General features: G+C 43.2%; 1 protein-coding gene across 3 annotated transcripts in view; it reads left to right on the top strand.

The window, feature by feature from the left end:
• DHDDS (dehydrodolichyl diphosphate synthase subunit) overlaps positions 1–13,953 on the top strand; it is a 29,372-nt gene continuing 15,419 nt past the window's right edge. For all 3 annotated transcript variants that reach the window (XR_009566162.1, XM_060309349.1, XM_030873506.2), the window contains exons 1-6: positions 1–101; positions 831–946; positions 2,991–3,107; positions 5,496–5,638; positions 8,429–8,545; positions 9,372–9,473. Coding sequence is in view for 2 of the 3 variants with exons in the window: in XM_060309349.1 (XP_060165332.1) it covers positions 884–946; positions 2,991–3,107; positions 5,496–5,638; positions 8,429–8,545; positions 9,372–9,473 (542 nt within the window). In the remaining variant the exon portion in view is untranslated. The remainder of the gene's footprint in view (positions 102–830; positions 947–2,990; positions 3,108–5,495; positions 5,639–8,428; positions 8,546–9,371; positions 9,474–13,953) is intronic.

Below are 13,953 nucleotides of genomic sequence, written 5' to 3'. Positions count from 1 at the left end.
CGTGTCCCAGCGCCCAACGATGACGTGTTCTTCCAGCGCCCCGTCGTGAGGAAGTGTCGGTCCCCTCGAGCTGTTGAAAGGTGCCGGCGGAGCCTGTCAAGGTGCTGGATTCAGGGGGTGAATTAGAGGAGAAGAGGAGAGAGATGACTGAGCGGGAGGCAGCTGTGGGAGAGACAAAGGGGGCAGTGGAAGATACAAGTGAAGGAGTAAATAATTGGGAAATCTCTGGGGTAGGAGATAACGGGTGCAACAACTGAAGGGGTTAGTGACCCGGAGCCCCGAGAGTGGGAAACACAGCCTGGTGGAAGATGGAGAAGGAAGAAGGGGGAAGGATCAGGATGTAGGCACTACGATGTGACAGGAAGCAGACTTACATGTTCAGAAAAAGGCAGTGCAGACTCTGAGAAAAAAGGGGATGGGAGCAAGGTCCACCAAGCCCATAGAACCAAGGAAAGGCCTCTGCGCCCAAAGGTCCTATTGGCTTATAAATTCTGGGTAGTGAAAGACTAGAGGCTTAGGACAGTGTCTTTTTTTTTTTTTTTTTTTTTTTGGCTCTGCCGGGTCTTAGTTGTGGCACACGGGATCTTAAGTTGCAGCATGCGAACTCTTAGTTGTGGCCTGTGGGATCTAGTTCCCTAACCAGAGATCAAACCCGGGCCCCATGGATTGGGAGCGCAGAGTCTTAGCCACTGGACCACCAGGGAAGTCCAGGGCCAGTGTTTTTGGATTCTAATGCTGGCTGATCTCTACCGTTTTGGTGAATCCCTGCAAGTCAGCCATAGTTGTTTGCAGGTGTGGTGACTTCTAATTCTCTGTCTTGTTTATGCAAGGTTACCTGGTTGGTGACTAATTGTTCTGTGCTGCTTCTGCTGAGGCAAGAACTATGTCATGGATCAAGGAAGGAGAGCTGTCGTTTTGGGAGCGGTTCTGTGCCAACATCATAAAGGTGAGCAGTGGCCCAATGCACCAGTTGGCCTTTTGGTTCGTTGGGTAATCTTATATTAAAACCTGTTATAAAAACTGGGTAACCCATGATATTTATGGATTTGTAGTAGAATTTAGCAATGGTATCAAAGAGCCTTAGAATTGCAGGTAACTTCCAGGTCTACATTTCTGGCAGATTATTGTCCTAACTCTCACATTTTCAGGAAGCCTGAGACCTCCCAATATCATTGGGCAGCATAGACTGTTAGATCTTCCTGAAATTTGTTTCCCTAGAACTTTGATGTATTATTCCTAGTATTGTCCTCTGGGCTTTGTTTTGTTTTTTTAATTTATTTTTGGCTGCATTGGGTCTTCATTGTTGTGTGCGGGCTTTCTCTAGTTGCGGTGAGCGGGGGCTACTCTTTGTTGCAGTGCATGGGCTTCTCACTGTGCTGGCTTCTCTTTGTTGTGGAACACAGGCTCTAGGTGTGCTGGCTTCAGAAGCTATGGCATGCGGGCTCAGTAGTTGTGGCTGGCGGGCTCTAGAGTGCAGGCTCAGTAGTTGTGGCACACGGGCTTAGTCGCTCCGCGGCATGTGGGATCTTCCCAGACCAGGGATCGAACCCTGTCCCTTGCATTGGCAGGCAGATTCTTAACCACTGCGCCACCAGGGAAGTCCCTGACCTCTGGGTTTAGATAAAATAACGAATCTTTCTTTGATGTGACAGTAGAGCATAATGGTTAAGAGGGTTCTGGAGGCAAACATGAATGAAAGTTCTATTCTGTCGTTTATTAACCGTGTGACTTTATATGGTGATTTTGAGGATTAAATGAAACTACATAGAAAACACCCAGCACTGTGTCTAGCAGTTTTTAATTACTATTATTGGGGCTGTCTTTCAATCATTTCAAGACTACAATCACTCTGTTTCCTACACTCCACTCCCTAGATCTTCCCTCAGCTTTTTCTCTAGGAATCACAGCAATGTTATATCCTCCTCACATGAAAGGTTTGATATTGGAGCCAGTCAGCTTGGTTTTATTTTTCAGCCACAGGCTGTCAAGCAGCAAGTAGCAGTGTATTTATGAGTAAGTAAGCCTTGTACCCACACATACACTCACACACAAATGCCAGGTGATCTCAGGCAGTCCAGGAAATAGAAAAGCGTCTCCTCAAGGAAACACTGCGGTCACATGTTGGGAAGAACAAGCTGCATGACTTTACTGGAATTTTTTTTTTTATGGCTATATATGGGGGACAAAAGTAGAAAATGTTGGGAGATGCAGGGGAAGTGGTCTATGAAGAGCCCCTCCAGTGAGGGAAAATAGCCCAAGGAGTGAATTTTTGCTATGATAGACAACAAAGTCTGCTCTAGGCCAGGTAAGAAGTTTTGTTTGCCCCCAAAATGTCTTTTTTGTTTGTTTTCAAATGGCTCCTGACATTTAAATTTTTATAAAAATCTTGATTAGCTTCTCTTGTAAAATAAGAAGATCCAACAATATGAGGCCCCCATTCCTGTGTGACAGGACTCGGATACAACTGAGAAGTGTATGCCTCTTTTATGTGGAGGATGCCCTTTACATTTGGCCATACCCATCAATATCCTTCCTGTGCCTTCCAGTTGAAGGCTAACGAAACCAAGGTGGTGGTTAAAGGCATATGGTTAGGAGATGAACTCTGAAAGCACATAGACCTAAATTTGAATCCCCACTTTGTCTCTTCTTGGCTGTGTGACTTATGCAAGTCACTTGACCTCTCTGAGCCTCAGTTGTTTCACCTATAAAATGAAGATAACACTATTTACTTTATATGTTTGTATGATAAAAAATTAAGATGAAATGTGAAAAGCTCAGCATAGTACTTGGCATGTAGTAAGGGCTCAATAAACATATAAATAAAAATGAATAAAAGTGCTTAATGCTTATGTATTGAGCTAAAAGTACAGAATACCCAGTTCCCTTCCTCAGGGCTTTTATCATATAGCTCAAGCCTGTCAGCTTGGAATATTGTCTCCCTTTATCTCTGAGGAGTATGTGATGTGTTCATTTGTCTTCTTACTTCACAGGCAGGCCCAATGCCCAAACACATTGCGTTTATAATGGATGGGAACCGTCGCTATGCCAAGAAGTGCCAAGTGGAGAGGCAAGAGGGTCACTCACAGGGCTTCAACAAACTGGCTGAGGTGGGTGCACGTTGCAGAACCCAAGGTGAATGGTCTGTGGAGAATTGGATTATAGCTAGAAAACCAGGCCCTGAGTTTGCTGTGGTTTGAGAGTGCTTTTTTATAGCTGTTTGTCTGTTTTATTGCTTGCTTGCTAGCCATAGATCTCATATCAACATTAACAGAAAGTGAAGTCATCCAGTGAATCATCGCAAAATATTAGAAATAAGAACAAAATTGTCTCCTCTTACCACTTTAATCAACAATTTATGTTTTTCTGTGCCTCATCCCAATCCTTGTAATATGTTCAACATGACTTAACATTTATAAAATTACATCTATAGCTTTGATAACCTTATTTTTTTCTTGACATTTTGGCAAGTATTTTTCTAGGTTGATCTATGGCTTTCTACCTATATGTTTTAATGGCTGTGGAACATTTTTCCTGAGGATCTGACATAGTTTGTTTAGCTGCTCCACTATTATTGGACATTATAAATGGTACTAGTTTAGAATAAATTCTTAGAAGTGACATTTCCAGAGCAAAGGTAGAGGGTGACTACCCATCCTGAGGTTGAGGTGTTTCTCAGGACACAGGCCTTTAAGTGCTTAAACTAGGAAGAGTGCCAGACAAACCAGGACATCACTCCAACCAAACGTCATCAACGTTTTATGGTTTTAATGCCCACTGCAAATTGGGAAACAGTAAATTTATCAATAAGAATGGAATATGTCGATCTTTGTGAAACTCTGTAGCCCACGGATCCCAGCTTCTTGGCACAAGAACACGTCCTGAAGCCAGGGCAGTGATATTTTTTGCCTTGAATGAGTGGTTGTGGAGTTCTCTCCAACACTGAGGTCTTCAGGTTTGTTGATCTCAGTTTCTCTTTTGTGACTAAGAGGCAGGTTTTGCCTAGTGCTTAGGAGCTTAAGCTCTGTAGTCACTCAGAACTCATTGGCACCCCTACTCTGCCACTTCCTGGCTCTGTGACCTGCTACAAGTTACGTAGCTTCCCTTTGCCTCAGTTCCTTCATCTGTAAAATGGGGAGATTACATGAGGATTAAACAAGATGGCACAATGAAAAGCATGTGGCACAAGACCTGGCATAAAGGATGTGCTCAAAAAATTGAAGCTGTTGTTATTAGCCTATATTAACTGAGGTCAGTGGTGGGCTCCGACCCAGGTGTACCCACCAAGTTTGCTGCCTGGTAAGATCTTCAGGTCCCAAGCCTATTCAAGTGTCAGGTTTGCGCTGGTAATTTTCCTGAGGTGGCAGTGAATGGGTTTGTATGTCTGATAAGGGATTAGAAAGGTAGCTCTTCAGCTTTATTTCTTCAGTTCTGTTTGAATGTCTTCTGTCCCTTACCTTTAACCTCCAGGCTCCCCATCTCAACACTGTTATTCTCATCTTCAGTTTGTTCTCCACCTTTAGTGGCACTGGGTTAGAGCAGTACCGTACCAAAGGACTGAGTTTAAATTTGAGTTTCACTTCTTTTTTTGTTGAGGTATAATTTCATACAGGGAAATGCACAGATTTGGGGTTTTGACAGTTGCATTCATCTGTCTAATCCACAGCCCTGTCAAGATATAGAACATTTCCATCTCTCTAGCAAGTTCCTTTGTGCCCCTTCCCAGTCAAACCCTGTCCTCCCTCCTCTTCTCCTCCCCTTCCCCCTCACCTTCTGATTTCCATCACTCTAGATGAGTTTTTGCTGTTCTAGAACCTCATATAATGGATTCATATGGTAGAGCTGTGGACTTTTGACTCGTCTTCAACTTTCTGAGCCTCAATTTTATCATCTCTAAAGTAGGCATGAAAACAATAATTCCTTTCTCAAGGGGTAGCTTGAAGAATCAGATGAAATAATGTATGTGAAAACCCTTTGCAGACTTAAATGATACACAGCTGTGCGATTGTTGCTTTTATTCTTATAACTCATCAGCCTCTCAGTCTATTGGAATAATGATGTTATGCTGTGAGTAGTAATACCTTGTGTGTTTATGTATCTTTAGCCACCTTGTGAGGGATGGATTGTGATCCTATTTTACAGATAAGGAGACTTAGGCCCTGAGAGGTTAAATGATATGCCTGCAGTCACATAGCAAGTGCTTGATGGAGTGAGAGACTGGAACCTAGATATTTATTCTCTCAGTGAAGAGCTCTTTCCAGTAAACCACAATAGCATCAGCATAATAGTACTCATTAAGTTCACATTTTTCAGTCTCTCAGGTGGTAGCTTTCTGCTTATTTGGTTCATTATTCTGAGAGAGGCATTGGTATTATCCTAGCTTTACCCAGTTTGGGGAGGAGAAAAGTCTGTCTCTCACTGAGTCGGGGCTGAGGCATCTCCTGTTTCCCTTCCTGCTCTTTCCTTGTACCCTAGCTCCTTGCCTTCTCCCCTCTCAGACTCTGCGTTGGTGTTTGAACCTGGGCGTCCTAGAGGTGACGGTCTACGCATTCAGCATTGAGAACTTCAAACGCTCCAAGAGTGAGGTAGATGGGCTAATGGATCTGGCCCGGCAGAAGTTCAGCCGCTTGATGGAAGAAAAGTAAGATGCTGTCAGAGGGGGAGCCTGTGTTCTTATACCACCTCCAGCCTTACCTAACCCTCAACTGTCTTTTCTGAGGCTAGTTAAGGAACTCTAAACCCTTCTACTGTTAGTTAGGCCTCTTCAGTGGCAAATATGGCAAGCTAGTTTTCCTTCCTTCCTTCCTTCCTTCCTTCCTTCCTTCCTTCCTTCCTTCCCTCCTTCCTTCCTCCCTCCCTCCCTCCCTCCCTTCCTCCCTTCCCTTCCCTTCCCTTCCCTTTCCTTCCTTCCTTCCTTCCTTCCTTATTTATTTATTTGAGGATATAGAGGTATTTCACAGAATTCAAGGATACAGATAGCCAACCTCAGGCAAAACCGAAGCCAGGAATTGAAATCGATTAGGTAGAGCCTCCTCAGACATTTATTTCCTTTGCTCCACAGGCTAACTTTGTCTTCTTCAAGAGAGCTGCTCAGAATGAATTAAAACCCTTAATTGGTCCACCTTAGTTCAAATTTCTACCCCAGGACCAGTGAACTGTGACCAGGGAAGTAGAGTGAGAGAGACTTTGAAAAAGCCATTTTCTGCTATGCAGTCATCCCTAAAAAGTTACTGTACTTCCCTGCATATACCCTTGGACGGGACAGGATGATGCATAAAAGCCCTTTATGGGGATGAGTCAGTACTGTTCTTGCTATCACTAAGTTTACACTTAACTTAGGGAGCAAAGCCAGAATGGGGCAAAGTGGAAGTTTGGTGGAGATTATTTGTTTCACAGCGTGGAACCCTCTTCAGCCAGGACTGCCCCAAAGTGTTCATTACAACCATTCTCTGCCCAGCTCCTCCCCACACCAGGACCAGGAAGATGAGAGAACAGAGAGCTTAGAGCTCTAGTGGAGCTGGGCCTGGGACAGGTCTGTCATTTCCATCCCTGTGTGGGTCAGGGTGCGGGGAGCATAGCCAAGCTTCTCTCTATCCATATTAGTCTCTGGGCCACAGACATTACTCCTTCCCTTGTGGCTCAGAATTCACACCCAAGGGGCTGGGGACAGAGGTAATGGGGCCACATTCCAGGTGTTCAAATTCTTCAAATTCTTCTGTACTTCACACTAATCTTACCTTTTTTAAGTGCTTATACTATGTGTCAGACCCTGAGCCTAACATGTACTCTCATTTAAAATTCACATTATCCTGTGAGAAAGATATTATTATCCCATTTGTAGAGAGGAAGAAAGTAAAAACCAGAGAAGTTTAGGGGTGTATCCTGGGTCACAGCTATCAGGCAGAGCCAAAACACACAGGGTCTTTCTGACTCTAGAGCTGAGCTGTTGTCTGCTGTAGAGACAAGAAGCAGTCTTAACACTTCTTGAAAGATCAAAATCCATGGCAGTAGAGGTGCTCCTGAGATTGTTCTAATCAGTCACGAGTAGAGAAGATGGTCTTAGGTTATTAAGTCCTAGGCAGAGCAAGAAGAAACCTTAGTGGTGGTTTTCCAGCAATGTGCCACAGAACCCCGTAGTTGTGAGGAGTGGGCATGCAAGGACCCAGAGGGAATGGGGTATACAGTGCTTGTTTGCATTTATCTATTTTATATGTTGGGCTTCTGTTTAAGATTTGATTTGAAGAAAGACTTGTTTGGCTAAAAGAAGTTTGGAAAACCACTGGCCTAGTTCAGTTTCATCAGTTGGGAAACTAATCCTGTTTCCCAACTGTGAAGAGAAGAGAAAGGTTTGCCCATGGTCACGCAGCTAGCTAGTGGCAGAGCCAGGCTGGGAGCCCAGATCTCCTGGCTCCTTGCCAGGGCTTTTACACCTCCTTACTCAGGTCATGTGCCTGATGTCTGAGAATAAGCACTTTCACAGTATGACAGGGGTGGTTATGCAAGGTCAGATAGTAATCGGTGGCACTAGGCACTAGGGCTTGAATCTAGGTATTCTTTTTTTTTTTTGGCTACACCACACAGCATGCAAGGTCTTAGTTCCCCGACCAGGGATGAAACCCGTGTCCCCTGCAGTAGAACCATGGAGGAACCGTGGAATTCCTGAATCTAGGTATTCTTATTCAAAGCAACATTTGAACAAAGTAAATTGTTCAAGATCAGACAGCTGGTGAGTAGAAAGCCAGAAATCGAACTTAGGGAGTTTGGTTCCAGAGCCTGTCTTTTTAATCACAACATTACACTGCCTCCATATATATATGTCTGATCTTGAACAAATTACTTAACCTCCCTGTGCCTCAGTTTCTTCGTCTGTAAAAGGGGAATGATAATGGTGTCTGCCTCAAAGGTTGATGTAAGGATGGAATGCATGTAAAACACTTAGACCAATGTCTGGCACTTAGTAAACATATAATTAATGTTAGATGTTACAAAAGTAACCAATAATACAACTCCTGCTGTTGAGGAGTTTATTCACCCATCAAAATGGGACAAACAGCACAGAACACGTGAAATGCAACTTGTTGACAAGGACACACAAGGCGGTGTAATGTGTGGTAAAGAGGTTTGGGTTCTCAAATCAGGCAAACCTGGGATTCTGTCCCGACACAGCACTTGATGGCTGTATGACCTTGGGCAATCCCTATCTAACTATTCTATCTGAGCCTCAGTTTCCCGCTGTAGAACAGGGAGTGTAGTAAACTCCCTTCAGAGTTGTTGAGGGCATTCAGTGAAATAATACTTGTAGATCAGTGCCTGACACACAGGAAGGCACTCAAAAACTGGTAATTGAGTATCAGCTAAGCACTTTGCTTTCTCCAGCTCAGCAGGTGCTCTGTCCCACCTCCCAAACCTGCCTCCTTTCCCCCCTGATCAGGGAGAAACTGCAGAAGCATGGGGTATGTATCCGGGTCCTGGGTGATCTGCATTTGTTGCCCTTGGATCTCCAGGAGCTGATTGCACAGGCTGTGCAGGCCACCAAGAACTACAACAAGTAAGTTTTCAGATTTCCCCTTAGGGACCTGTATTAATCTATGACTCCCTGCTAACTTTAGGGAGACGTCCTGGCCCTTCCTTGGTCTGCATTTGGTACAAGAGGTAATGAGGAGTTGGTTTTGGATGCTTGAGACTTCTTCCTCCATCTGCAGGGCAGACCAGAGGTGGTTCTGCAGCACCTTGTTTTATGTGTGTATACTCACACATACAGTTTCTTATCTTCCTCCTTCATGTGCCTTGCCCCCCATGTACATATGTATTTTTATATATATGTGTGTGTGTGTGTTTAATTGACAGGGAATGGGGTGGGAATGTAGCAGGCCTTATCCCTGTCTCTGAAGACAGATCCTTCAAGAAATTCTCTTTCTGTCCCACTGCTTTAACCAATAGAGGGGATGACCTTGGAAGGGCATGCAGATGCAGAGGAGAACAGTTTAATAATCCAGACTTCATTATGTGTGGCTTTGGGATATAATGCATATTTGGCAGTGGATTTGTTTCACATCAGACTTCCTTCCTATTCTTTGCTTGTTCTAATATCACAGTGAATTCACATCCTCTGAAAGCTGGGGGTTAGCAGAAGGGAAGAAGATTAGGAGAATAATAAGGGTCAGTTAGTATTTTTCTTACTACAAAACTAATATGTTTTTTTCCCAAGAAAACTTGGAAAACTCAAAAAATTAATAATCTCGCTTTTCAGAGGTATCCATGGTTAACATTTGGTGTGTGTTTGTTCTACCACAGAAGGGGTGCTCTGTAATAAGTGACTCCACTCCTTAGTCCTTGTCCCCCTTTGGTAAATTATACTGTTCTTCCCTTCTCAGGTGTTTCCTGAACGTCTGTTTTGCTTACACATCCCGTCATGAGATCAGCAATGCTGTGAGAGAGATGGCCTGGGGAGTGGAGCAAGGCCTGCTGGATCCCAGGTATCGCAGTTGTTGAGCATGATAGGGAAAACAGGCATACACCGAACCATAAAATCCCTCCTAAGTCATGTACTTGAGCCAGAAGTCAAATCGGGAATGTATGTGGAAAGATTTGAGAGGGGTGGTCCCCTGCACTTAGAGCTTTGGAATGACTTATTGTAGCCTGCTTCAGAATTTCTGTGTTCACCACAAACCAAGGAGCTCCAGAAAAAATGGCATGGCTTGTAGCAACACTGTGGCATTCAATAAAACATGATGCCCTGCTGGCCCTTTGGCAGAGTTTTTCTAAGAGTGATTTTTCAGGAATGCAGCTTGTTGGGGGTATTGGCCTTTAGGCCTTTCATGTTACAGTTTCATGCAAGATCCAGGTATTTTTCAAAAAGAAAGTTGTTCATCGTTAGCAACACGGTAGAATTACTAGAGCTGGGAGAGACTTTAGAAGCCATCTGTCTGCTCAGTCCCTCTCCTGTTATTATTAGTGTAACCTTTGGTAATAATATTAGTAAACTAACAACAGCAGTAGTAAAATAATAGTAGCAAAAAACAAGCCAGGCAATGTGTTATGCTGTGTTTATTTGATTAAGTTAATATTCTCATGTTTAAGAGATTTGAGTCTTTTCCCCATTTTATAGCTGAGAAAACTGAGCTCACATTGAAATGACTGTCCCAAGGTCATTCAGCTAGTAAGTGCCAGAGCTGGGACTTCTAACAAAAACTGTCTGATTCCAGAGCTTTTGTCCTTACCTTTATTATATATGGGATTGTGGGACCCAGGAGGTTTTCTGACTCCCTTCTTGGGTATAATTCGATTTTCCTGGGAAACTAAATTAAAAATGAAGAAGTTTCTCAGTGAGAATGAAATTAACATTATCAACATTATACAAATTAGCATAAATTTATAATGATGCTAAGCATGATAAAGGCATTGATGCATGGTTCAACAAGAATTTATAATAAGAGGAATGGACCTGGTAGGGAAGGCTCCCCAAAGGAAATGATAAATGACATAAGAAGGGGGTGAGAGGATAAGCAGTAACTGGGGAAAGAGGCAGTATTATGAGGAGCTTGTTGGTTGCACAAATACCGTTGGAATAATTCAAGTAGAGAGTACTTGGAAGGGAGCTTGGATTATGGTGGTGATGGTGGAATAGAGCAAACAGACTGCATTAAGAGCTATGAAGCAGATCAAATAGAGAGGACTTGCGCGGTGGTTGTGGGATGAATTGGGAGATTGGGATTGACGTATATACACTAATATGTATAAAATAGATAACTAAGAAGAACCTGCTGTATTAAAAAAATAAAATTCAAAAAAAAAAAATATTAGTGAGAGAGAAAAAAAATCGAGAGGACTTGATGGATTGACTCTGGGACAAGGATGTGTTATGGTGACTCCAGGGTTTTTGACTTATAAAACAGTGGACAGTGGTGCCCTTCGCTGTGCTGAGAACCCTGAGAGGCTGCAGTTTGAGGAAGAAAGTCAGGAGTTTGGTTTGGGATATATTATAGATGTTGAACACAGATATCAGGTTGACAGTAGAGAGAAGTGGGGACTGGAGATAGCAGTCTGGTAACTGAAGCAAAGAGAGAGCATGAGGAATCTAAGGGAGAGTCTAGAGTGAGAAGAGAGGGCCTAGGATGGAGTTTTGAGAAACTCATAAGTTTTACTGGCTGGGTAGAGGAAAATGAGCCTTAAGGAAAAAAGAGAATCAACAACCAGAAAGGTAGAAACAAAAGGGCTGCCAGTATTACAGAAGCCAAGAAAAGAGGGTGTTTGTTAGCGCAGGTGGTGTGGCGGGTGTGCATTGGTGGGAGCAACAGTGTCAAATGCTGTAGAGAGGTCAATTAATATGTGGATCGAAAATTAGCCATTGGGGGAGAAACATTAAGATACTGGTTAAGTTGGCGGTATGGGGGCTGGGCAGGAAGATGAGATATAAGTAGATGAGGGATATATAAGTAGATGAAAGTTATTGATAATTTTCTGATTCTTGGCTTGGGGAATGATTTCATAGTTCATTTTATTCTTAGTGCTTTACGATTAATCTTTTATATAATTTTTTGTATAAATTAAATAATATATTTAAAAAAATAAGGGACAAATGTTTATGCTAAAAAGAAAAAAAGCTATTTAGCAAGCAGATTTAATATGCATTCATGCCTGGAACTAGAACTCTGATCTTGCCTCTTAGTGCAGTGTGATTTATACTGATACCACATTGCAGTAGCCACTGACCCCCTGCTTCTTGCCCAGCTAGATTTCTCATATCCGTTTTCTCTGCCCTGCATGGTTTAGTAACTTGCCTGTGTGGGTTAGTCATGCAGACATGGCGTGGACTGGGCGGGTTGCTAGGGTAAGGAGGCTGATGTCTCAACCCATCAGCTCAGGAAGCTTGGTGTTCAACTCAGACTGGGCTGATCAGGGCCTGAGGCAGTGCTTTTTACATTATTCAGCTTTAGACAAATCCATATTTATAACAGAGAGTCAATGAGTTAATTACAGTCAGGCTCTACCCTTCCCATAACTGGAATTTTTCTGTTCTCATCACCACCATCCAACTCCTCATTTTCCTTTCTTCCAGGGTAATATATTTTTTTCTACCAGTCATTTTAACAGATTGTTTTTTGAATCTCAAATTATAAAAGAAGGAATTAGATTTAGCATAAATGATAGTTAATAAACTCTCTTGAGCAGGTCTTGACCATCTGTAGGCCTCTGTCTTCCTCTTAAAACAATAGTGTTAATAATAATTGCCGGGCTTCCCTGGTGGTGCAGTGGTTGAGAGTCTGCCTGCTGATGCAGGAGACGCGGGTTCGTGCCCCGGTCCGGGAGGATCCACATGCCGCGGAGCGGCTGGGCCCGTGAGCCATGGCCGCTGAGCCTGCGCATCCGGAGCCTGTGCTCCGCAACGGGAGAGGCCACAGCAGTGAGAGGCCCGAGTACCGCAAAAAAAAAAAATAAAAAAAAATAAAAAATAAATAAATAATAATAATTGCTAATGTTTACTAAGCATTTACTCTGTGCCCAGCACTTGCTAAGTATTCCATGTACATTATTTCATTTAATCCTTAAGCCCTTTGAAGTAGATACTGTTTTTATAAATTGAACCTTGCTGTGAGGTTAAATAACTTGTCCAAGTTCACACAGTTGACCAGGATTTCCAACCTGGCTCCAGAGCCTGTGTTCTCTTTCACTATGGCATACTGACTGCCTTATAGGAGGGTTGAAATGAACAAAAACACAGTATAAAAATAAAAATTAATAACTAATAGTTATCAGGGACTTCCGTGACTGTCCAGTGGGTAAGATTTCGCCTTCCAATGCACAGGATGTGGGTTTGATCCCTAGTCACGAGCTAAGATCCCACATGCCCCATGGCCAAAAAACCAAAACATAAAACAGAAGCAATATTATAACAAATTCAATAAAGACTTTAAAAAAAAAATGGTCCACATCAAAAAAATATACTAAAGGGGCTTCCCTGGTGGCGCAGTGGTTGAGAGTCTGCCTGCTGATGCAGGGGACACGGGTTCGTGCCCCAGTCCGGGAAGATCCCACATGCCGTGCAGCGGCTAGGCCCATGAGCCATGGCTGCTGAGCCTGCACGTCCAGAGCCTGTGCTCCGCAACGGGAGAGGCCACAACAGTGAGAGGCCCGCGTACCGCAAAAAAAAAAAAAAAAAATATGTGTGTGTGTGTGTGTGTGTGTGTGTGTGTGTGTGTGTGTGTGTATATGTACTAAAAATAAATAAACAGTAGTCATCAGATCTTATTATGAGGCAGGCATGAGACTAGTAGGAGTTTATCATGCATATTCTCATCTAATTTTCATATAAGGTAGTGACTATTATTTGTCTTATTTTATAAGACCAGTTAACGAAGGTTTAAAAAGTTTCATTGACGGGCTTCCCTGGTGCTGCAGTGGTTAAGACTCCGCACTTCCACTGCAGGGCTGCGGGTTCGATCTCTGGTTGGGGAATTGAAATCTGCATGTCATTCCGATGCTGTGCGGCGCGGCCAAAAAAAAAATGCAGACACATTTGAAATTCAGAGGGGTTACGTGGGGATCCAAAGTCCCACAGCAAGGTAGTGGGTCTGGCAATAACCTTTATTCCTCTTATTTATGTAGTGCTTTATAGTTCCCAAGGTACACTCAAATCTGTTATTTCATTTGATTTGACTCTCACAATAACCTATAAGTAGATAGGACAAATGTGCCATTTCAAAAATAAGAGAGCTGAGAAATTGTTGATTGCACAGGGTTTCACTTTTTTTTGGGGGGGGGGCGCTGCTCCATGTGGCCTATAGGATCTCAATTCCCCGACCAGGGATTGAACCCAGGCCATGGCAGTGAAAGTGCCAAATCCTAACCACTAGACCACCAGGGAACTCCCAGGTTTCACATTCTTAATTAAAGAATTAAGATCATGCTATCAAGACAAGACTCAGGGAAATTATCAGGGAAATCTGAACCAGAGCC

Source organism: Globicephala melas, chromosome 1 (assembly GCF_963455315.2).
Source record: "Globicephala melas chromosome 1, mGloMel1.2, whole genome shotgun sequence".
NCBI classification, from domain to species: domain Eukaryota; kingdom Metazoa; phylum Chordata; class Mammalia; order Artiodactyla; family Delphinidae; genus Globicephala; species Globicephala melas.
The sequence above is the reverse complement of the archived record's forward strand: the minus strand, read 5'-3'. Positions and strand labels throughout refer to the sequence as shown.